The sequence below is a fragment of the Convolutriloba macropyga genome, chromosome 6 (genome assembly GCF_964194025.1).
Source record: "Convolutriloba macropyga chromosome 6, txConMacr16.3, whole genome shotgun sequence".
NCBI lineage: Eukaryota > Metazoa > Xenacoelomorpha > Acoela > Convolutidae > Convolutriloba > Convolutriloba macropyga.
Genome location: NC_134473.1, coordinates 37,519,401 through 37,545,419, shown reverse-complemented (window position 1 = coordinate 37,545,419; position 26,019 = coordinate 37,519,401). Strand labels below are relative to the sequence as shown.

Genomic DNA, 26,019 nt, shown 5'->3' with positions numbered 1-26,019 from the left:
AATTTGATAGAAGTTCAAAACATCCAAAATGTTTCTCGTCACATACGCCCCTACTGGAGGGCATTGGGACCTGTCTTCACTCAATTTTTTATGCGATTACAAAAAGAACAACAAATAGAGAAGACAAACAAAAATTCATTTAAAACTTGATAGAAAACGCTGCGGACGTCGTAAAAGCATATTTTGCCCCTTAAAATAAGTTCGATTGAGCCTTCTTCGCCCGTCACTAATTTGGTATGCCAGCTTTCTTTAATCAGAGCAAGTAATAAGTAGACAAAAGTAGAGAGGACAAAGGGCAAAATTACGTACCTTTTTGTATTTTTCGAAAACAATTTTTTTCAAAGTCATTAAAGCCATTAGCTACAAAAAAAAAAATTTAAATAGGTTTGTTTATTCGTCCACAAGAAGCGCACGAGACCTGTAATTTTTCAGAATGTGCTTTACGTGTACAAAATCAGCCTCAACTTTAGACAAAGTTCAGAAATTAGTTTATTTTTTTTTCGAGAAAAACCTGTGCCGAAGCCATTAAACAAGTTACGAAATCCTTAAAACATTAGACTTTTTTACTTGCATCTTCTTGCGTCAACAATAATGTCATATGGGACCTGTAATAAGCGAGACTAAATAACCAAAATATAAAAAAGAAAATCTAAAGAACAAAAATTTAAAAAAATTTGCTTATTTTTGAAAACATTTCGTTTCAAAGTCATGAAAGCCATCGGCTACGCACTCAAATCAGAAAATGGGCTCTTTTTTGTTCTTTTGAAAGCCAATGACAACAATCAAAATCCAGGAATTTTCAAACGACTAAGAAAAAAAATACGAATTAAAAACGACAGTTAAAGACAAATGTACAACATTCAATTAAAGTCTTCGAGAAAGGGGTGTGGAAGCCGTTAAAACACATATCCCTGCCGTTAAAGATTTTCATATGTTCAATTATGCCTAATTTTAAATGCCAATTTTGTGATATATGAACTTTCAATAAATTCATAACGTGACAAAACAAAAACGAGAGAAAAACGTAAAAAAATGGGCCAACGCCAAAAAAAATAAATAAAAATTGAAATCTAGTAGTATCAAACCAGAAAACTATAATTTAAAGCTCAAAAAAGATTAAATTTTTTATTCACTAGAACCAGGAGGAAAAGAGAAAAAGGGCAAACTAAGTGATACATTTCTATTTTTGGAAAACAATTATTTTCAAAGTCGTAAAAGTCATAAGCTACAAAATTAATTATTTAACAGATTCCTTTATTCGTCCAAAATAAGCCCTTTAGACCTTTATAATTTCAGAATCTATCTTTCGTCTACAAAAAGGTTGTCAAAGTTCGACAAAAATCAAAAATAACTTTTTTGTGCGAAAAACTTGTCTCAGAGCCAGTAAAATCTCAACAAACTCTTTTCAAACATTAGATTTTGCACACTAACATCTTCCTTTGACGAAACGACAATAATGTCACATATGACCGTTAAAAAACGAGACCAGGCATCAAACATATAAAAAGAAGAAAAAATGAAAAATTATTTTTTTTATTTTTGAAAATAAATGTTTTCAAAGTCATGAAAAAAAGCCATCAGCTATCTACTCATATCAGAATACAGGTTCTTTTTTCCTCAAAAACAAACAAATGAGACCTGTCAAAGTCCAGGTAATTTCATGCGACTAAAAAAAAACAAAATAAAAATAACAGTTTTTTACAAATTTCAAAAGTTCATATTAATTCTTCGGGTAAGGGGTGTCGAAGCCGTTAAAACCATAATCCTTGCCTTATGCCTTTAAAGATTTTTAGAATTTCGATTTTTTTCTTTTTTTAATGCCAATAAGGTAGTTTTTGAACTTTCAATATTGTGAAAATGTGACAAAACAAGAAAAAATCTGAAAAATAGGCCAATGCCTAAAAAAATTTTTTTAAAATGTGAAATCTATTTGTATCTAGGCAAGAAAACCATAACTTAACGCTCAAAAAGTATAAACTTTCATTCAGTAGAAAAAAAGGAAGAAAAAGCATTCTTTCTTCGCTGACATTGCGTTACAGGAAGACTAAATTAAGAATAAAATAGTGGCAAAGTTCAATAAGCTGTTGTTTATTTATAAATCAAACAATTTTAAAAGTCAAATCGACCAAAACTTTTCCAGTAAGGAGACTAGATACTTCATTTGGGAGCTGCTTATGAATTCAGTTGGGGTTATTGACACTGAGCTTTGATTTGAAGTGTTATTTTAAATTAACATAATAAAGTTTAATTAACATAAAAAAGATCAATATTTTTTTTAATTAAAAGACCGACTTATAGCAATCCGAATTATTTTTGTATTCTAAGAGTCTATGATTGGACCAAAACCAACCTTGCTACTGCTATTCGTCCATTAGGAATACTCATTTTTTTCGAAAATTATAGATCTAGGTGTTTTGTTAGTTAAAGATCAAAGAAGATGCTTTGTTTTTGATAATCATAGAGCAAAGTTAGCAAAGAACGCCAAAAATTGAATTCCAAAATACTCTCAATGGAACTGGAAGTACGAGTAGCCCCCTTTGTTGTTAACAAAGGTTGTGTTAGTTGTTTTTGGTTGTTTACTTCCGACAAATTTAACAAAAAAAAACAGTGGAGTATTAAGTTCCTCCCACTCATTAGGGTTCGGAACAATTTTATATAAAGACAATTATTTTTAACAGAGTAGACTCCTTGAACATTTTTTTTGTCTCAGTAAAACAGCACTCCGAACATTTCCCCATACAAAATTCCATGATAATCTCAAAAAGAAGCGAAAGATATTTCAGAAGGGGAAGCAATATAAGAATTTAAGTAGAAAAATTCTCATTGAAGATGAATAGTTTCTGAGAAATGCCAATTATTGAAACCTGATTTCCCCTAACCTGAAGACTACCACGCTGGTTGTAACTAAAATTATTGCGATAATATACACACATACACACACACACACATATATATATATATATATATATATATATATATATATATATATATATATATATGTGTATATAAATACATTTATATATATATATATATATGTATATATATATATATGTATATATATATATATAAATATATATATGTGTGTGTGTGTGTGTGTGTGTGTGTGTGTGTGTGTGTGTCTGTATATATTATCGCAATAATTTCAGTTACAACCAGCGTGGTAGTCCCAAGATTAGGGGAAATCAGGTTTCAATAACTAGCATTTCTCAGAAACTATTCATTTTCAATGATAATTTTTCTACTTAAATTCTTTTATTGCTTCCCCTTCTGGAAATCTTTCGCTTCTTTTTGAGAGTTTCATGGAATTTTGTATGGGGAAATGTTCGGAGTGCTGTTTTACTGAGACAAAAAAATGTTAAAGGAGTCTACTCTGTTAAAAATAATTGTCTTTGAAACGTTTCGGAAAATTTTGACTGGTTTTAATAGATAATAAATTCCAACAAAATATCATTAACTTGATCCAGCTGTTTCAAATTAGTTTTTATTAGCCCAGGTCGAAGTTTTGTCGGAAAGGTACGGTAGGAATTACAACCGGTGAAAATAAATTTTTGTACCGCAAATCTCCAGCATCTTTTATCTGCAGATGCGTTGAAAGGAATGGATTTTTGTAAGATTTGCAATTTTTGCGGCGAGTTTTTAGTTTTCACCGCTTCTACGTCAAAGAAAACATCTTTCGGCGCTATCAAGAGAAACTGCTAAAGAAAATCGCCGCTAAAAACCGCAATTCTTACATTTTAAGCAGTTTTTATAGTTTACATCTCAACCCAGGAGGCTCTTTTTAACTTATGCGACAGAAAATTGGCTGCAATTTTAAAGAGGCGAAATCCTATAGAAAAGAGTTTTTATTATGAGAAATAAATAAGAAAAGACAAAAAATTTTAACGAAATTTTTACAAACTGTTATATGGATAGCATGAGTAGCCTGAGGTCATAGAAATGTAAAATGACATTCGCGATTCATTGCACTTTAATAGGTGACCATGTCTATCATTATCTGATAATTGTTATACAATCATACTTATAACACATGTTTTTGTAGCTCATCTATACTGTTTACCTCAAAAAGATCTGGATAGTCAGTTGGTGTTTTTCCTTTTTCTGGTTGCTAAGAAACACATACGTTTGTTCTCTAGCTGGTAGTTATTCTATTAATCAGTTAAATTCAGGTTGTTGCTTTTTAATTAAACCCTTTTTGAATAAATCGTATGAAATTGGTTAGATAGGTTGTGATGTACTCTATTGTTGCATCAACCTATAACATCATAAAAAACCATCCAAAAAATTAAATGAAGGGGTGACTATCCATGGTAATAAAAAAACCACTCTCATCAAAAACACTACTTCAAGTGAAGTGTCTCTAGAAAACAAAGGCTACTTGTAATTTTGAAAAATGATAAACAAGGGCAGGAAAAAACTCCACTAGTTTTTTCTGAGAATGAGGATTGTGTCAAAGTCATTTGGACAGTTAAGTAAGCATTGAAATCTGTAGCAACAATGAAATATTTTACAAAAAAAATTGTACACAGTCTTTCATAAATACCACTAGGGAGAAAGGTGACAAACGGAAGAAAAAGTGAAGATAAACTTCAAATTGCGAGTCACAATTCACGAAATCAAGTAGCATGAAATTCACAAGCATTGTTGAGTTTATACGGATACATAGCCAGCTTAACCTGAGGATAATTGAAAGAACACATTATATCAACCAATAAGGCAATACAGAGACAGATTAATGAAAATCAAAAGCTGGTGAAATTCAGAATCCAGCTAATAGTATGAGAGTCGAAAAGGCGTCAAAACCTTGTTAAAATTAGGCCCTTCATATTGAAAGGTTTAAACAGAATGAAATGTTTTATCTTAGCTAGTACTTAGTCTGCAAACAATTAATGGTCACAAAAAAAACTGAATATTCCGTATGGACTTAAAATCACTGAAGATAATTAACATTACAACACACATCGTGGAAAAACTATACAGAAGATCAAATGCAATTAATGGAAATAAAAATCGAATTGATGATATTCAATAAAAAATGATTCTTCGAAAACCTTTGCTCACGCTTTTTTGAAAGAAGTTGGTGAAAACTCTTTTTTCCTTGCTTTCCTTTTTTTAATATTAATGGTATTGGTAATACCAAAATCACAAACCAAACATTGATATTCAACTGGCCTCAAAAATCATCAAAAAAAATTGAACTCAGCTTTCAAAAATAAACTTAGCACCAACCCACCTTTTTTGTAATGAGCATTAATTGATATGTTAATACCAGCTTCGAATAATTGAAACTAGAAGTACTCGCAAAGCTTAGAAAACGTAGATTTTGAAAATAATGGATATTCCGGTATTCAAATGCAAGCATTGCATATGGAATTTTACTTTAAATGGAAATTTAAAAAATGCAATTAAAAATTACAAATTATAGGAGTCGACCCTTCATGTAAAAGCACCCAAACAAATGAAAGCAAAGTTTTCAGAAAAAAATATTGTTTGAGTTTTAAATAATTAGAAAATTTTTTTGTTTCGCTGAAACCTGGCCCTATGAGAAAAAAATCTTAAAACCAAACAAGCTGAGAAAAAACTTGCTAAAATTTGATTGTTTTTCTCATGTTATTTTGCAGAGTGAAATTCTCCAATTTCATGGTAATAAAACACCTAATGGCAGTTCATCGACAATTTTTCGGCTCAAAGTTTTTCTCATGACTTATGGGAACAAGGAATAATATGATCTCCAGTGCTTTGCGCAGAAATGATTTCAACCTATCAATTAACCATATTGTCTAGAGAAAGTTATAAAGTAACGAGGGGGTGTAGAGAGCAGACAAGTACCATGAATATTTTTGATAAGTTGGGTTGTATACTTCAGAAAAATTTATTCAATCCACCGTCATAAAAACCATTGCAGAAAATGATTTGTTATCAGTTTCCTCAACCAAAAACTGCACAAAACGTAAAGATTTGTGAACGTGATCAAAATATGTCATAAAAACTTCAAAAGGAACAAATTGAGTTTTATTCATGTTTAAAAAAAAATGAAAAAAATTCTCAATCTTAGAGATGTTTAAAGAAACTAATTTTGCTTTTGAAGGACAACAGCCAATAATACTTGTTTGGAAAACTAAGTTTCCGCCTTCTCAGTTTCATGGGCAAAAAATATTCAAAAAATTTATCGGCAAATTAAATTCAAAGAAAACGTGCTTGGTAGATTCCCAGAATTTATTTGTATTTGATTCTCCTGGCCCAGATCAGTACTGAAATAACATAACACAAAATTACGAGTTCTATTGACTCGATTCACGCTTTATGCGGTCAAAAGAAAAGATATATGACCAACATGCATAACTGTTGGCATCAAACATGGTAACTAAGACTGTTCGTTTGTTCATCGTGTTCAATTATGGATTTCCTTTTTTGACATTGAAAATTTTTTAATTCAACCCATAACCTTTATATGCTGACTCCGTAAATTAATATGATACTCGTTTGCTTAGAAACGGCATAGACGTCTTTCACAATGTTGAAAAAATGTCGAAAGTAGGCGAGGAGGGAAAATTTTGTCTGACAAAATGAAAAACAAAGCAGGCAGAGTCCTATAAATAGTTCAAAAGATCAAAAAACATCGAGACGTGGCTATTGTTCACATCATTGGAAAAGAATATGACTGTTAACAAAGTACTTTTCACTGCATTTTTGAAATAAAAAAGCACCGGTAGAAGAAATTTAAAGAAGAATTGAGGCGCTATTTTACTCTTCTTTTAGAAAAATGAGTAGTGTCAGGGTCTTCAAATCCAATAACAATGTGTAATTTATTTTTCTTGGTTATTGTTTTTGGAATAATTGCACAAAAATTTTTGAAGGTGATAAGAACTATCAATTTTAATTTAAAGCTACGTGACATAAAAAAAGTAACAATTACGTTTAACAATCACTTTTAGTTTATGAAGGCAAATCAGTTATTAGTTACTAATAACGGTTCTTATCATTAGTATTCGATTCATACGCTTAGAGATTTTTAGCTACTTTTTGACAGAAATTGATAAGAACCGTCGTTTGTGAGCCTAGTCAAAAGGCATCGAAGAGAACAATAATTACGGTCAATACTCACATGTTCAATAATGGTTTTTGGAAATGGTGTCCAAACAAAAGTCAAATGTTCGTCAATTTCGTCCGTTTAAAGCAATTGAAAATGCTTTGATTTCAACTTATTTGGGAAGCATCAGAGTTTTACGTAATCGTGACACAATTTGATGGAAACTGTAAACGCTTTACCTGATGAAGCAATATTTAAACAAAAATGAGCAAGAAAACCTTGAAAATTTTTTAAAACAAATTTTGAAGTCAAATTTTGTTTTTTAGCCTGCCACAATCAGTCTCTTTCTTTTGACTCTGCTTGATAATCAACTAACTACCGTTAGAAACTTCACAAGATACTTGTTTCTTAATATTCTTTAAAAAAAATTTTTTTAGCACACAAGCGGAGACGGAGCTCGAAATGGTCGAAAATGCAAAAATAGAAAATTTTAAACCTCAAATTTTTTTTTCGGGAGACAGAAATATTAAAAGGTCTCTAAAACGATCGACTCGGCTCTCAAATAGTTTTCTCAATGACAAGAATTGAATTTTATCGAAATTATATCGATTGGTTAAAATTGATACACAAAAAATTCAGTGCAGCAGAAAGTTCCTAAACCCTAAATAACTTAATTTTCTTAAATATTTTCTTAAATAATGAAATGATGGCTCACTGTTTCTGTTTGATGCGTAGAAAAAAAAGAAGTGATAAGTGCGCTCAGAAAAAAAAACTGCCTCGCAAGTATTTCAATGCTGTTTAAAATTTGATAAATATCCTGCAACACAAATAAAGGTCCTCATCGCAATTTGTGACAGTTCCTAGTATCCATTAGATTTATTTATTTTATATTGAAAGTATTCAGTTTTGTTCAATTCATCCAGAAACCATTTTTAGATAATCTTTCAAAATCATTGTCAAATTTTTGTCAATTTTTGTCTTTCCGCGCATATTGTTCAAGTTTCGTGACAATTCTGTGTTCATGATTTTTACTCGTTTCCTCGCTCTGTGGGAAACAGCCAACTTTGAAAAAAGTCGAAAAATTGAACCAACCGAACTATAAAGAGAAAGTTAAAGTTGATTTTTTCCTTTGCTCTTCAGTTTCAAATACGTGCATCAATATGTGTTACTTCGAAGCAACAGTGGCTTTAAAACTAACTTTTCACCTTGAACACAGAATTCCTTCATAGGGTTAATTTCCTTTTTATCCTGAATTTGACAGCGGCCGCCAACAATTATGGATAATCTGCACCCCGTGGGTACAAACTCCCGCCACTTTCCCCCATATCACCTGTCCACGTGATAATGAAGAGTAGTTGCGTTCGGTTTCTTCAGTTAAAAAGTCCGCAGGCGGTAAAAAAAGAATGCATCGCTGCAGATTCATAGTTGCGATAAATTTACTCTCAATAACGATTTTTTATCCTAAATTTTACATAACAGAAGTGTACGTACTGGCAGTGGTCTGTGCGTGTGAGATCAAAAATGTAAGCATAAATTTCAGTTGGTGGCATAAAAATGTCGATCACATGACTTAAAAAATCTCAACTTTTTAGCAGCTTCGGTGACCAATTTACATGAGCTTAATAAGGCTGTTTTCAATATTTTCCATTCTAATGTCTTTTTCCTCACTCAAATTTGATTACACGAAATATTAGTTAATTACATCTTTAGGGAAAAAATTGTAAATTCACACATGCAAGCACGCTGGCAGCAGGAACCACTAATGTTCTGCTATATTCTATAAAAACTTCATGGTATAAATTTACCCCAAACTTGATTATAGGCCGCTCCTGTATTCTGGAATCGCGAGTTTTATCGTGTGTGACAAGTTGATAAAATTTAGTCTGCTACGCCCCCTGAGCTATGAGCTCCCTGAGAGATTCAAAAGTTGGTGGTCAACTTAAAATATTTGGATTAGGTGTTTGAGGAGTTAAAGCTGTCCAGATAGTATATTGTGATAGATATTTATCCCCAAGGATAAAACAATGCCTAGATACAGCGCTTCTATCGAATTTGACAAAATGACCTAAAACGTATTTTGTTTTTTGTTTATCTAAAATGGGGAGCAGTACTTCACGGTTTAATAAGCATTGTAATCTTTTGAATTGTACATGCTCTGGAGACTACAGTTATAGTAACCGATATTTGAAACAGATCTTTAATGAGCAAACTGACTGCAGAGTTGGAGCAAAAGATATTTAAGAGAATGGATGTTCGTAAACTCTTATTCATTAGGTTCGAATTGATTAGTAGTACTTACAGCTGAGAACATTAGGTTAATAGAAACAAACACAATATAAAAGCCACTGATTTGCTGAGGTTTTGATATATTAAGCAGTTGCAGTTCAGTATCTAACCAAAACAAGTATGCAAATAACGTCCAAAAGACCCAACGGTTTCTGAATTGAATTCTAATCTCAAATCTTTCAAGTTCAATCTTAATTTGATTTAGTTTTAGGGCGTCTTTTAGTCTTCTATGAAATGTTAATTGGAGGAGTAGCATTTTTGAAAATTTTCTCAATTATAATTCATCTCTTTTAATTTGTCGATATTTTAGCACATTGTAAATTTAATACAATTTTAAACTTTCACAATATGTGACGTTTGTTTCATTTATACTTCTTAACACTACATTGCCTTTAAACTATGTTCTGTATTTTACAGTTCATACTCAAAGGAACTAACAATGTTTTTTTAGTAGAGATTATGGAGATTATGTTGGATGCCAGATTTTTAAAAGAAAATGAGAAAATAATTCATGGATAGAAAAACAAACGCGGCTAAAACATAATCAGAAAAATTTTGGCCAATGCACAAAAGCGCAATCTCTCGTCACAAAAGCGCAATCTCTCGTTCACAAAAGCGCAATCTCTCGTTCACAAAAGCGCAATCTCTCGTTTCGAACAGTTGACCTTGCTTTATTCATGTGTTCTTAAAGAAGAAAAAAGACAAATTGAAACAGAATTTTAGCTTTTCTTTATCTCGTTCTTAATTCTTATAACTTTTATCTGATACTTTTAACAACTTTAATAGATCTTAATTATCAACATGATGAACCAAGAGGAGTTCAATTCGCATAATAAAAACGAACTGTACCGAATTTATGTAGACTTGTTTAAAAAAATTGAAGAAAAAGACTCAATTATCAAAGAGTTTGTTATTTCAGCAAGTCAATTTTTGCTAAAAAAGCAGTCAAATGACGATCCAAAGGAATCAGGTAAAATCTTGAACCAATATAACCCCCCCCCCCCATCATTCAAGAGGTTCGTGTAAGACGTTTTGAGCCAAAAAAAGGTTCCCACAAAAACACAAAACCTTGTTATTGGAAGCAGTCTGGTGAAAAATTTGGTCGGGGATAGTACTATACCAGAAGATATCTGCGTACATAATTATCTAGGCTCAACAACCTGTGAAAAAAAAAGAAAAAATTGAAGTTGTTAAACAATTGCCCAAAACAGTGATCAAAACACTTCTCATTCAGGACAGGACGAATTCAATTCTGAAACAAAAACAAAAAAACATTGACGAGTTGTTTGAGAAATATGCAGATTTTGTTAATTTAACAAGAAACACGCTATCTCCTGAGAATATTGTACTAATGCAAGTGCCACCAATTCGTAATCTGCCAAAAAACGAACATATTAATGAGCGCTTTAAACTTTTTAATGACAAAATAAATGCATTAGGAGGTGATGAAAATTATAAAGTTGCAAATGTGTACAACCTCATGAAAGCCATGCCAAGCTATGATAGTTTGTATTATGATGATTTGCATTTCCATTACAAACAAGGTGTCCCTTTTTTAAAAAATTGTGTGCTTTCTCAATTGCTTCCCACATCCAATAATTTAATAGCTCTGAATAACAACCAAAGTAATCCAAACCAATACCCAAAATACCGCAACCATTCGTGACAGAGTTACAATTATATGAGAGCTCAATACTAGTCGAGATAATTGTTTTGCTGAATATTCTTAGTTTCATTTGTCTTCTTTTATTTTTATTGTTTCAAAATGAAGCTTCAGTTCCACTTTATTCTGCTTCTTATTTTGTGTGTAATCACATCAAAAAGGAACTGGGTCTTCACTACTACACCAATAAATCCTGAGAGTGAGAGGATGTCATCGTGCATGTCTAATAATAAAGCGTATCCAAAAAAGAAGATCATTTTTACCTGCCTGTTAAGGAATTTTCTTTACTCCTTGGTTGTCATTAGATTTCTTTTGTTCTTGTCAGGTGACGTAGAATTAAACCCAGAGCCACCTCTCAATTACACGCAGTTTACCACCTTAATGAAAAAATAAAACGATCAAGTAAAGTTTCTACATCAAAATTGTCAAAGCGTGCTTGGACAAAGGTTGCTCTTTAATAATTTTCTATCTGACCTAGGTGACAATTGTATTTCGGGCTTCTCAGAAACGTGGTTGAAATCAGTTAACGATATTCCGTTTTCGTCGATACACTCAGAATACTAGTGTCCTTCAGATGCAACCGACGTACTGATCTTCGCGAGAAAAATAAAGGCGGTGGTATTCTTTTGATCGTTCCGAAAAAATTTCATCCAAAAGGACGAAATGATCTAGAGACAATGTCAAAAGACCATTTTGAAAGTGTTTGGGTAGAATGTGAAATAATAAAAAAAAGCCCGCGTTGATAAATTTGGCTTACTGTCCAAAAAAACAACTAATAATTTTTTTGCCCTGGGTTTAGATAGAGCAGCGACTGAAAATAAAAAAATTTTTCTACTAGGTGACTACAACCTTAATTACTTTAATTGCAATGAAAGAAATCTCCTAGAAACTCTGATCTTGCCGTACGGTTTACTGAATTCAAATAAAACTTATCAACAAGACAAACATCAAGAACGAAGTGGCTAATAGACTATGTTATATGCGAAAACTTTTTTATTTCCCAGACACTAGACTCGATTCTAAAAAGTGATCACACAGCCACGCTTACTTTAATTGGTGAAAGCGTTAAAAATAAAAAAGAAGCTATTAAAAAAATTGTGTTTGATAAAACAAACTACTATAAAAATGCTTTTTCCCTAGATGTTGGAAAGATAAATTGGAGATCAATTTATTTATCAGAAAATCCTGAAATCATGCATAAAAAATTTTGCTCGTCATTGGAAACGGTACTTAAAAAGCATGCTCCATAAAAGACCGTCTTCATACGCCATGACAAGCCTAAACTAACGCTACATCAACAATGGATATCAGAAAACACAGTAAAAAAATTTGCAAAGACATCAAATAATAACAACAAAAATGTTTTGAAGCAGGAAAAAGAAAAACATCTGCTAGATGTGTTTCAAAACTTAAAAAGTGCAAGAGAAAGGTGGAATTTTATCAACGAAATCAGAAACTGTGAAAAAACACAGACAGAAATACCAAGACTCAAAAACAGTTTTGGAACGGTTTTGACCAATGGAAATGGTATTGCCAATCTTCTCAACTATAAATTTTCAGCGTTAGGTGAATATTTTGGTAAAAAAGAACAATATCAATTTTGTAATAATCCAGCACACCACAGTAACAAATTTATATTCAGGTACACGACAACCAAAGAGATATTTGATATACTCAACAATTTCAATGTTAAAAAACCGTTGGGTCCATCACTCATTCCAGCTTGGGCTTTAAAAGATGCAAGAGAACACATAGCCGAACCTCTCTGTTTTTTGTTTAACCAATTCTTAACTGAACAACGCTTTCCTGACCACCTTAAGCGTGCCCACGTGTTGCCTCTTTTCAAGAAAGATGATCCTGAAGATCCGATAAATTATCGACCAATTTTGCTTACTGGAGCTCTAGCTACAATTTTCAAAATCCTTCTTCGAGATCAAATATTAGCTTATTTAGAGAAGAATAAGTTGCTTGAAACAACACAGTTTGGAGACAGAAAAAAAGTGTCAACTACAGATGCTCTTTTATATTGCACTGAAAAAATCAGTTATGATCTCAATAAAAAAAAACATCGTCACAGGAGCTTTTTTAGACCTATCTAAAGCTTTTGATTCGATATCACATCCTACTCTTCTGCAAAAAACTAAATTTTTAGGTTTTAGTGCACAAGCAAATACAATTCTAAAATCTTATCAAGAAAACCGTGTGCAAAAAGTCAAATTCTCGAAGTATGAATCAAATTGGATAGCACTTAACCGTGGAGTACCAAAAGGTACTCTGCTAGGGCCACTGCTTTTCAACATATATGTAAATGATATGAAAGATGATACTGATGTGAATTCTAATATAATCCAGTACGCTGATGATACTTTTATCTTTTGCAGTAGAAGAAAAATTTCTGAATCAAAGTTACATCTTGAAAAAAGTATTGCTAAACTCATTCTCTTTTTCAGGAAAAATGAGTTAAATGTAAATGAAAACAAAACCGAATTCATTATTTCTGGAGCCCCTAAAAGAAACAAAATCGAAGAAATAGTTGTTAACGGATGTACAGTTCTCGAGAAAAAAGTTGTGAAATACTTGAGAGTTCATATTGACTGTAATTTTTCTTTCGATGAAGAAATAAAAAATGAACTAAAAAAAATGTCTGTTGGCATAAAGGTCAATTACTCCATCAAAATATATATTTCCTGAAAAAACTAGATCTGCTTCACTGAACGCTCTTGTTTTAAGTCATCTGCATTACCCAATTGTTCTGTTCTCAGGTCTTAAAAAATCACTTCGAGTTTTTCTAAATAAACAATTGAACTGGGGAATAAAGGCATGTTTCAATAGAACCAAATTTGACAGGAGCACTGATCTCAAGATCAAACACAAAATCTTACCAGTAGAATACCTCATAAAGTATCGGGTTATTATATATTTTATAAAGCTTCTAAAAGCAGATCTATCAGCTTTCGATGAACACAAGTTAGCCACCCTAACTGCTAAAGTGAATGACCGTACAAACAAGCTGTCATTTGGAGCAAACCAAAAAACATATATAAAGCAAAACCGTTTTTCAAAAAAGCAATTGACTGGTATAACGATTTGCCTCTCACCTTGAGGCGGAATATCCCTAAAAAGCGGACTCTCAAAACTACAATAAAAAATCATTTCTGGAATGAGTTTCTAAAAGACGCAACGGTATCTGAATTGAATTCTAATCTCAAATCTTTCAAGTTCAATCTTAATTTGATTTAGTTTTAGGGCGTCTTTTAGTCTTCTATGAAATGTTAATTGGAGGAGTAGCATTTTTTAAAATTTTTCTCAATTATAATTCATCTCTTTTAATTTGTCGATATTTTAGCACATTGTAAATTTAATACAATTTTAAACTTTCACAATATGTGACGTTTGTTTCATTTATACTTCTTAACACTACATTGCCTTTAAACTATGTTCTGTATTTTACAGTTCATACTCAAAGGAACTAACAATGTTTTTTTTAGTAGAGATTATGGAGATTATGTTGGATGCCAGATTTTAAAAAGAAAATGAGAAAATAATTCATGGGAGAAAAACAAACGCGGCTAAAACATAATCAGAAGAATTTTGGCCAATGCATGTGTTCCGGAAGATAAAATTTCCTCGAGATTAAGTATTAATAAACAGCATTTCTTTTTTAGCTGATGAAAATATTCTTTTCGGTTGGTTTCTCTTGTTTTCTGAACTAGATATGATTTCTATTTTTTGAGTTCTCTATAAGCATGAGCAAGCATTTTTTTCCTCGTATGGCCATTTAAGTAAGTGTATCTAATGCGTATCAAACAAAATGGCAGCAATACGCAACTCGGAAACGCCCTATTAACTAGCCGTCAATGACAGCAACGCCAAACACGGTCAAAAGGGATAGAATAATTTATTATCATAAACGACAATTGACTAAAAACTTACAGAATTGAAACTACCACTCCTCCTCTGACTGCTTTTTTATCAACAGTTATAATGCATCAGTTTTGTTGTTCTTTGGAAATCTGCTCAATTTCAATGATGGTAAAATTCCCTCGTGCTCAAACTCTCGTACCAAAAAACAGATTTTTTGATGCTTGATTTTTTCGCACACAGTACTGCTATCAAAAATAAAAACAAACTGATAGACATTTGTTGATTTCCTGCTGAAAATTTATTTTAGGATTGTCATCTTAACCAAAAAGGATTTCAAAAATATGAGGAGCGATCCTGCGGCCAACAAAGCTAATCATCCAATACAGTTACTTATTATCGAGTTCGTTTTTACAAAAGTTTTTTTCACAATCAACTTATATAACTGGTTACTCATTGCCTAAACACCCCCTCACTAATCAAAAGTTAAATTCGAGGTTGATTAGAATCTGATGCTAAGGAAAAATTTAAGGACAGATGCTATGCTTCAGGATGGAATGTGATCAAAAACAACTTATTCAATTGAACAACTTGTCTCCGTAAAATAGACTACCAAAATGGTTGTAACCATGGTTGGTTAATTTCACAGGTTGCTCTCAATTTTTATGCTTTACAAACGTTTGTTTTACTGCGTCTAAAAGATACTTTTTCTAAGAATTCTGACCGAACCCTCAGTCAACCCTTTAAAATTTATTGATAGAGTCGCACGGTTACTTCAAAAACTATTGCAATTAGGATAAAAACAGTGATAGGGAATTTTTTCAAAAGGTTACAAAATTTTCCTAAAAATTGCGCAAATTGGATAGTTAAAAAAGTTGCTTTTCGTTTATTTAGGAAAGAATTTTTTTTATAAAAAAAAAATTTCTGATTTGACCTCTCTAAAACCTGTTCATTCTTCAAACTCCACATTCGACCAGATTAAGTTCAAATCTGAAAATTTTCAATAATGCATACTGCGATGCGGTACAATTTCATATTGAATACATTCCCTCAAACATTGTGATATACTATGATGAAAACTTTTGAATTATCCTCCTTAATTTTTTATCCGAAATCAGTCCCAAAAATTCAGTTTGATTTTGCATTTGTCACCTTATGCTGAATTAACAGTGCCACCGAATAATTTTTTAACGTTTTGTTCCAATTCTCGTAATTTTGCGGATTTCCTGAAGTTTTATTGTGTATTCCTAAATCAAAAACCCTATTATAAACTTTAATTATACATGCTTTGTGAAGTTAATTTTGTTGACGCAGATCAGGGCTACTTCTAACTCGGTTCCTAAGAATTTGTCTTGGAGTTAACATTCTAGAAGTCTCTCGCTAGTTCAAACCGATACTTATAAAAATGCATCATTTGATTTTTATTTATCAAGATTTGCACTTGCCAAAAAACGTTTACCACTTTGTGAAACGAATACGTTTGTTAACAGCCACGCAGCGATACCATAGCCAGTTTTGATAGATTTTTGCGATGATAAAGGAATCTTTTCTGGTCTGCCCCTTTTAGGTTAGTTTTTGCAATTTTTTGTCCCAACTACATGCATCAATTAATAAGAGGTTCCATTTAAATTAAATTGACGTCTCATGAATCAATTTTATCTTTTCCCAGTAAGGTTCAAATTATTTTTTGCTCCAACAAACTGTTTTCGTAAGTTTTTAACGAATTAATAAATTTTGAGATATATGATGCTTTTTTTGTAGTCTTATGGCTGATATGTTCCTACGCTCTTTTATGTGCTCTAAAGGATCAAATTTCTATTTTGGTATCTAATTAGCTATCAATGAACCTCTCTGATGCTTCCAATTGTTCCATAATTGTTTTTCGATTTTGTATTTCAATGGGTACCCAAAATTCTAAATTTGTTTTTGATATATTGTCAGTTTGTTCAAATTGGCAATCGTGGCAAAAATTAGCATTTTTTTGTTTAATTGCACAAACAACAAAAAGAAGACCCATTTTTCGTCTAATTTTGAAATTTTACAATTCAAATTATTTTTGGATTACAACGGGGTGGTGTTCTTTTTTTGAAAAACGCTTTTTGATTTTGTTAAAGACAAATACAGACAAGAAGAATTTCAGATCAAAGCTCAATTATCAAAAAATAAATCTCACGGGCATGTGAAGTCCTCTGAACACCCATGATAATTGCAACCAAACGCGTTTCGTCTTTTGGCTTCAACACAGTTTGCTTAAGAGTGTTTGTGAAATTTTCATTTCTACTTGCTTTCTTTGTTGTTGTTTGTATTTTTTTATTTAGTCTGACTAGTTACTTTTTCAATTGATTTCTAAGTAGTTTTCATTGCTATTTTATCAAATAAAAAATGGCTTTTGGTGTTGATCTTAAATTTTTTTTTATTTTTTTATAAAAAAAATATGAACATTTTCCAATGTTTGATGTTCGCCTTTGCTGTCTCTTCCGATTCCCACCCTAATGGAATGTCAACTATCCCTATCACGTAATGGCATTGAAATAAAGCGAAATTGACTTTTTTAAAATTTTTCATTGAATATGTTATCCTTTAACTGGCTTCGACATGGTTTCCTCGCAAAATTGAATTGACTTTTTGATTTTTGACTGTATTTGTTCTTTTTATAGTCGTGTGACATTCTGCATAATAACAGGTCTCAATGAATTTCTATGATAGTATAAATGAAGCCATTGAAAGATTTCAATTAATAGCTAATGATTTTCACAAAAATTTTAAATGTATTTTTCAACTTTGCTTTCGTCTGTTTTTGTTCTGCTTGTTAATTATTCAAAAAAAACTGGTCCTGTATCTTCTCAGGTGAAATGCAAGTCAATTGATTAAATTGCGTTGCTATCCGATGCTATTTTGACTTTTTCATTATTATTTTTGAAAAAATAGATAGACATTGAGTTTTTGGTAATGCTTGTTTTTTATTTGATTTTGTTGTTTGTCTTGTCGTCTTGTCTCTTACTCTCCTCTATGGCCCTTATCAATGGCCTTCTAATAAGTTATTATTTAATTTGTATAGCGGTTTGAGCATAAAGGATTCTTAAATGGATGCATTAATTATATTTGATCAATATATGAATTTTGAAAGTTTTCTATCTCCTCTTCATCTGGAAGGCAATTAAGTCAAGAACGTGTTGAGCGAGGTGGGAACATTATGTGCAAACGCACATTGCCGAGCCTCCTTGTATTTATTGTTCACCTTTAATGAACTGTTAATGAACTTTGCTTATTAATTTCTGGTCTGAACTACCTTGTTGTGCATTTTAAAACTTGGAATCTTAAGCTTTGCAAATCAAAGCCATTTTGCAAGTTGGTAAAGTTTTTTGGTGATAATTTCAACTAAACAGCAATAATAAACAATTGGATCAAACTCTCAACCGCATATCTACAAATAGACATCAGACATTTTTCGACGTTCCAATGTTAGGAACGAGAAATTGTTGCAGTGATTTTTGTTGACCTTGATGAGATATCTATTTTGAGAGAAGGCAGTTGATCTTATTCTTTCAACTCGGGGTTTGTTCCTGACACGTGTTGACTTATTACCCCTCAGGGCATTTTCTTTAATGTTTTCCTATGGGTGCAGCTACCTGACAATCTCAAAACATTCCCCTTCCGGCAAACTTTTCCCCCTTTCTGTTTCTTCTCCGGAAAATCCTATTTGCACTCTATCTTTGCAATATTTACGCTTAACTCTTTGAATCCGGCTTCAAAATTGCCCGAACTGTTTGGGCAAAATTCTTTAATGAGACACCACGTGAAGGGGCTAGCTAGACTAAACAAGTTTTGGGTTCATAAGGGGTGAATTTATGAGAAAGGTGGTAACTTAGGGTAAGTTAGAATTCGTGACATTATTTGTCCCCGATTTGTTTATCCTAATCAAAATAGTAACTATGAGTTTAGAATGCAAAATTCGGTAAATAATTTATTGTGATACTTTGTTCGCATTAAAACAAAATACAAAACTTATTCCCACGTATTTTATTTTCCCCGTTGAAATGTATGGATAGATTTAAATCGTGCAAAGTCAAAAGTCTAGACAAGCTTGAGGTATTCTCTCAAAACATGCTTTCCTCAAAATATCAGGTTTGAAATAGACAATTTTATTGAAATAATATATGGTTATAACTCGTTATTGGCTGTTCATTAATCAAATTAGCAAATCGTCTCTACTTTGACGGGGTTATGTCTGAATTTGACTATCTTCGTGTTATTGCAGAATTAATTTGCTCCCACAAAAGGCCTATAGGGATAAAATTACGCTTCGGTTAGAAATTTCAGAACAGTTTTTATTTCTGTCATACAAAAACCTTGCCATACTTTTCATTTCTGTTATCAAATTAGTTCCACAACACTGCTTTTACGTCTGAACAAAAGACTTCAATTTTGTTATTAGTTCATTTATTTGCCATTTCAGTTCACGTGCAAACCGTTTTCGAGGTCTGTAAACGTGAAAAGATTTTCTGTTCAACTTTGGTCTTTGCGTTGATTATAAATAAGTCGCCAGTGTAATTATGATTGTTTCATTGGTAATAACTGATTTTTCACGCGTATTTAACTTTTCTATTGTTTTATGCAAGGGCTTTCAAAAATGATGATATTCTTGTATGCCGTGAATAAAAATTTTCTCAAGTGTGAAATGTTTAAAAATGTAAACGCTTACAGCATATGATAAGTTTTTGGTTTTTTAAAAAAACATTCTCTCTAGTCATGAAAATTAGTGGTGACAACTAATATAATCCATTTTTATTAACTCAAATAAATTTAAATTAAAATTTGAAACTTGAATGGTACGCGCATGCAGATGAAAGAAAACTGAAATAGTTACTTAGTTACTACGCTAGCGTGTAGGAATTATGAAACTCAATAGCAGGTGCAAGAATCCTTGATATCCATTATTTGAATAACAAAGTAAAACTAATATCCCGAGAAATGCTCAATGGAAAAACCATCGAAAGTGAAATGAAAAAATGCATGACGAAGTTCACAGCTTCAGGTAATTTGACTAGAATGTTCATTTTCCTCGCTTAGTTGAAAAATGTTGATAGAGCATATGGAATAGTCAAAACGACTGCTCTGATCATCAATTAGAGAATTTAGTTTGCTTAGTTTGGAACTTTTTAACTTCTTTCAAAAACAATTTTATGGATGAAGTTTATAAAATTTATCCAGCAAAATATGTAGATGAAAAGGGGAGGGAAGACATTGACAGTACCTCTGAGTGCAATCCTTGGTTGTTTTTTCCTCCAAAATTAAAAATTCGTCGAAAATATTACTTGTGTAATATACAAAAATGTGATTAAAAAGCGGTTTTAAAGATCTTTTATAGTCACTACTCTTGTGGCATTCTCAACTGGGCCTCCAATTTCATCTGGTTGGAATTCTGGAATTCTTAATGAATTATCATCGAATTTTTATTTTCAATGCTAATTTTAACATTTGACCGAATTAACTGAAGGGAGCTAGGGAAGGAAGCTATTTACATAGTCATTTAAATAGTTTTGAAGGTCTAAAGCGATACCTTAAGTTGATTGCTGAGAGGTAATGAAGTACTCAGTAGGAAAAAAAAGCACCACAAAAACCCATTTCGCCATTACACGCAAGAAACGCAAGAACTTTGATAATAGTTTCCATATTAGTTCCCATGGAGTGAAAACGTTAATATAAGTGTTTGATTTATAGATTCCATTCAAACGTGTTTTGCTTGAGTTTGATAATCACAATTTGCTTTGTAATGTTGAAAAACAATTTTTAGCCCAGCGCAGTTTTTAGCTTGAGCAATCCATCTAGCAAATGGAAGGTTGTGTTATTTACAGTTCGAAATGTTTAGCTGAACTGATTCTGCTTTCTTTTGAAAGGTTCTTCTAAAACCAATATTTAAAAATTTTTTTTATGAAATCTGACTTCTCCTGTGTCTAAAGTTACGCAGTGTTACTTCTAAATATAAAAGAAAATTGATTTTCGTTTTTTTTCTCACAATTTTGGGCAGGTTCTTAATGATTAAAATTTTTCCGACAAAACATTTATTGAAGAAAACTAAGGCACAATCTAAATCTTTACGGATCAATTTTTTTGTATGATAGATTTTTTCTCGATATTAACTGCATTGTATTTTTCTTATCGCAGCAGCTTTCTTCTTTTACTCGGTTACTCTATTTAATGACTTTGGTAACCAAAAAAGTTCCAAAATTTTAGAGAACAAAAACTGTACTGTAATCAACTCTTCTCCAATTACAGGCAATCTATGAACCAATTTTTGCATTATGTCGCCAAACGTGCATTTTCAGAAATTTTCGCATATTGTGGACATAAGTTACGTTCCAATGTCACATTTGTTCACATTTTGTCTAAAACTTGAGTTGTGATTAAATGTGACCGTAAAATTGAGGACAAAAGTTACAAATATATACAAAGATTTAATTAATAGTAAAAAAAATTCCGTTAAATTTATTCAGAAATGCCAATATAAAAGAAATGTGAATAAATGTAACGGATATTTGCAATTTTTAGGGAATTTGAACTAGTTTTTCGTGCTGTCACTCTCGCCCACAGACGCTTTTATAAACCTAATTTTAAAACTTGGTTGCGGATGTTGAATAAATTTTCCAGTAAATTTGCTCAATCAAATTGTACGTTTGGCAACGTAATGCGAGACTGATAGAAATACAAGAAGAAGAACTGGTACCTAAGGTCAACTCCCCATTTTTATGTATCTTGTTTCAAAGATTTCTTAAGGCTTTCAATGAAAAATTTTTGCATAGCGCTTCGCAGTTCTGCTAATTTGTCTCATATTTTCACAAATCATGTAATTAATGAAAAATGACTCATCTTGAAAGTATCTGAACTGTTACTAATATTAAAATACAACGTAGTATAATTTGAGTGATCTATTGTTTTATGCTGTTTTCTTTTTCAAATATAATATGTTTCTTCACATTTAACAATTACTTTGCTCTTAATATTTTTGAGTATTGTTTGACACTTTGAAACCTTTTGTGTCAAGCTATTGCGAGTATAACCTTAAAAAAGGATTAGCATAGCGTTAACAACGCGCGTGATCGAGAGCTTTTTTCGCTTCAACAATTAGTGGGTTTGTGTTTAATTTGGTTCAAGGCGGCAACTAATGGTTTATTGTGAACTTCGCAGGATTTCAAAAAGGCGTGCCTTGAAACGTTCAAAGCGGAAAATCATCCTTTCAAAATGCCTTCCTAGACTAATAGTAATTTCAGCTGTATTTGTTGTATCCTTTTTGTCGACTATGTCTCGTTTTAGCTGATAATCTGCGCCGCGGGGCGTTAATTTTTAATTCCATCTTCCGTTTTGCCTGCTTGTTCAAGCACAGTAAGGTTTTGGCGGTGTGTAAAAGCGCTTCCCTTAGCTGACAATAATTATTTGTTTTTATTGTCCCTGATCTCAAAGTGTTTTCAAGCTGAACAATTTAAATTTCCGGATTGGTTGAAAAAAAGCTGCAAAAAGAGACACTTTAGTTGTATTTTCTTTTTGTCAATAGATATTTCCTTTTTGTTTCTGTTTTTATTTCCATTCTCTTAGCGCTGATTTCTCGCATTTCGTTAAAATCAAACATGTGCCAATTGAAATTTTATATCAGCGTTTACTATTTTAGCTGTTTACTGAGTATTTATGTTTTATTTAGAAATGTTAAAACAGAAGAAACAACAAAGTCAACAAGAGCTTCAAATTGATTCCCATTCGCAATTCGGTCACAATTAAAACAACATTATACTGTTGAAAAAAAAGAACGACAATTACTGGGAACGAAAAAAAACGGGGATACAATGTCATTAACAACGACCGCAATAACGGACAGCAATACGACAGATTACTCGAGTACTTTTCCGGGAGATAGCGTGGGGATCTATCAAGAAAACGTGAACGAATGGCTTTCGGCGATAGTTTTGGCGTCCTTTCTGTCTCTTATGTGTCTGGTCAGTTTGATCGGAAACGTGTTGGTTGTGATCGCGGTTCGAGTGGAGACGAAACTGCATTCGTTTACCAATTACTTTATCGTGTCTCTTGCCTGTGCTGATTTGCTGATATCAGTTTTGGTCATGCCCCTCGCCATCATATACCAGGTCAGTAATGTATATCAAAACACGCACGTGCAAGTTTTGGGCTTTTTGGCCATTGCCATTATACCCCTCGAAATTATGATATATTTACGATATTTTTTTTTGGGGGGGGGGGGCTGGGGTGGGGTTCACTAACTACTTAGTTGCGTTATATGACAACTAAGCTGGGACGCTATGAGAAAGATAGCAATTTGTAAAATTCCGAAAGTCTGAAAATGCCTGCACCCGAGTCACCCATCATTTAACATATGTGACTGTATGTATTATATCAGACTTGTAAACTTTAACCGGCTGGTTATGCAAGTAATTTATTCGTCAATTCGGAAAAAAAAGACATTCCTTGATTTCATACAAGGTCATTTATGAATACTGGTAATCACACACAGTTATATGGTTTGCATAATTTCCTGGTTATTATACAAAGAACATGTATGATGATTTCCTGATAATGACGATAATCATACAGGAATCATACATAAAATTTGAAAATTTGCAGCGCCAAAAGTAAAAATGCCATAATTTAAAAGGCTAAATGTTAAAAGGTAAGATGTTTTCCGTTTGCCCCCCCCCCCTCCCCCAGTACGTTATTCTCCCCCAATTACAGATCACGTGTCATTACAGAATAAATCATTATAAAAAAATATTGCACGTGGTTTTCGGGGGGTGCAAATAATATGCACCCACTGAGCTGGGGGGGGGGGCGCAAACGGAAAACATCCGATATTACAAGCAGACATTTAATGTTGGATGACGAGGCTATAAATCAATCATAAAGAGATCCGCAGGTTTTCCTCATTGAACAGGAAGAGATTTCTTTGAAATTTGTAAAAATCACTGGATTTCATCATTTTGTGGCTCATCTAGTCATGACTAAAAGTGGGAGGGAACATGATTCAGAGAAGTAGTAGAAAAGGGCTGTTGAATAATAAAACATCTGCTGTTCTTTGTTTGCGGGAGTATTATTGGCCGAATGTGAGTCACTCGATATCAAACGTCACTCAAATGTCAAAGCAAGGTCATAATTAAAACGAGTGTCTTCACATTGAAATGGCTTCACTACATCTTGCTAACAGCTGCTTTCTCTGCGCATTATTTGTAGGGTACGAGACTCTGATGAAGAACTTCTACTAATTTGAAACACACACATGATCAAGTTTTAAAATGCCAGATCTCTGCAATGTCAGATTATGCAATGCCGGATTTTCCTATTTTCCAAGCCAGATTTCAGATTTTCAAGTTCTTGTTTCAAGCAAGGTTACGTGACTCCTGCTAACGTCAAAGTGCAATTCTCGCATTTCGGACCGCATTTGTAATTAACGCCGGATTTCTCAATGGCTCACAGCAAAGATCAGTACATATTAACTTCTCGCATTATATCGAAAAAAAAATTGGTTTTAAATCTGGCTGTTGGTACCTTCAGAGTTTTAAGACATACACGCGCTTAAAAATAAAAACATAGCAGGACAAGTCCTGACGTACAATTCAAAGAATTTTTATTGACTAAACAGAAAAACTAGACCTAGAATGGACTATGAGTGAATTGAGAAAACCATTTTTAAAAAAATCAGAACAAAAAAAATAAGAAATAAACAGAAAATCAACGTCAAAATGCCGCATGTGAACAAAAAAACCACTAGCGAGAATTGAAAATTTAATTCAAACAAAAAGCTAGGCCTAGAATGAGCTGTGAATGATCGGGAAAACCATTTAGAAAAAAAAATCTGATCCAAAAAATCGAAAAAACAGTAAAAATCAGAGTGAAATTGCCGCATGTGAACAAAAAACCAGTACCGAGAAACCGAATTTTTGTTCAAACACCGTTTTCTCACTCTACTTTAAAATTAGAGCGAAAAAAATTCACGCCGCAAAACCACTCGCTTTTTCGCTCCATTTCCTGTTTCGGCGTGACCAAAATCACTACTCCAATTTGACTTCAAAAATCATGAAAATGTGTGAACAGATCTTAAAAAAAAAGACAGCGCCCCAATACAATTCAAATTCTTTGAATTGTAAAAAATAGCCGAAACGAACTTCGATAACAATTACACAAACAAATTTGGGCTCTGAGAGCAAGCAGGTTTGATAATAAATAAGAAGAAATGAACTCAATAAAATGATTAACAAAAAACAAAAATGGACTCTCGAGAAAAAACTTCTGAATTTATTATACGAGCTTCACGAATAGCGCAATGAAACAAATCATCCATTTTATTAGTCTGTGAAAGAGCCAGAACAAAACCAATCTTTTCTAAATTCAATGTAAAGTAAACTCTTAAACACGTTGGTGCTAACTCAAGCAAACATCATCTCTTAAAATTTTGTACGATTAAGTACAATAACAAATGCTTCCAAACACAAGGCAAAAATGCACCTATTGAAACAAATACTCCAGAAACGAGGAAATAGTTGTCAACGAGTCAAAACGCAACAAATATCAATGAAGCAACATCTGATTGAGCGATAATTTTAATTTGAATCAAACCATGAAAAAATCAATCAATTTTAAGAAACAAAATTGATCTTATAAGTATTAAAATTGTCTCAATGGGTGCCAGCATCCGACATTTAAACAGGGATCTGCACCTCGATTTTTTGTCGTTGTTTATTTTGACACACAGAAAACTCTTTGATTCCTATAATTGATAAAGTAACCCTGCCAAGGGCAGAGAAAGGTAAGTGTACAAAGTGTTAATTGAACACTAGGGTAAAAACGTATCAATTGGTATAATTATTGTAATCAAATTGGCTAACATTAAATCAATTCAGAGTTTTTCCGTGATAGGCTGCCATAACATGGATTATCTCAAGTTTGGAGTTTTTTTTAAAAAAAAGTAGGTCCAGATTTTTTTAATACACAGTTTAAATTTAGCATTATTACTAATTTTAATGTAGAAAAAAACTTAAGATAAAGTGACTTGTATTCGACGTCAAGTTTCAAGGAATTATGAGAGTGTTTTTTTTATACTGCAGTGTAGGTATCATTAATTTTTGCACAACTAGTTCTATATTTGACACAACTTTTTCGAGTGGAATTATCTATCTGATAATGTAAC

General features: G+C 32.4%; 1 protein-coding gene across 6 annotated transcripts in view; it reads left to right on the top strand.

Moving 5' to 3' along the window:
- The window catches only part of LOC142341662 (putative G-protein coupled receptor No18), a 111,984-nt gene that overhangs the window by 28,453 nt on the left and 57,512 nt on the right, over positions 1–26,019 (top strand). For all 6 annotated transcript variants that reach the window (XM_075392787.1, XM_075392786.1, XM_075392784.1 and 3 more), the window contains exon 2: positions 22,531–22,969. In XM_075392787.1, the coding sequence (XP_075248902.1) occupies positions 22,673–22,969 (297 nt within the window). In that variant the 5' untranslated portion in view covers positions 22,531–22,672. The remainder of the gene's footprint in view (positions 1–22,530; positions 22,970–26,019) is intronic.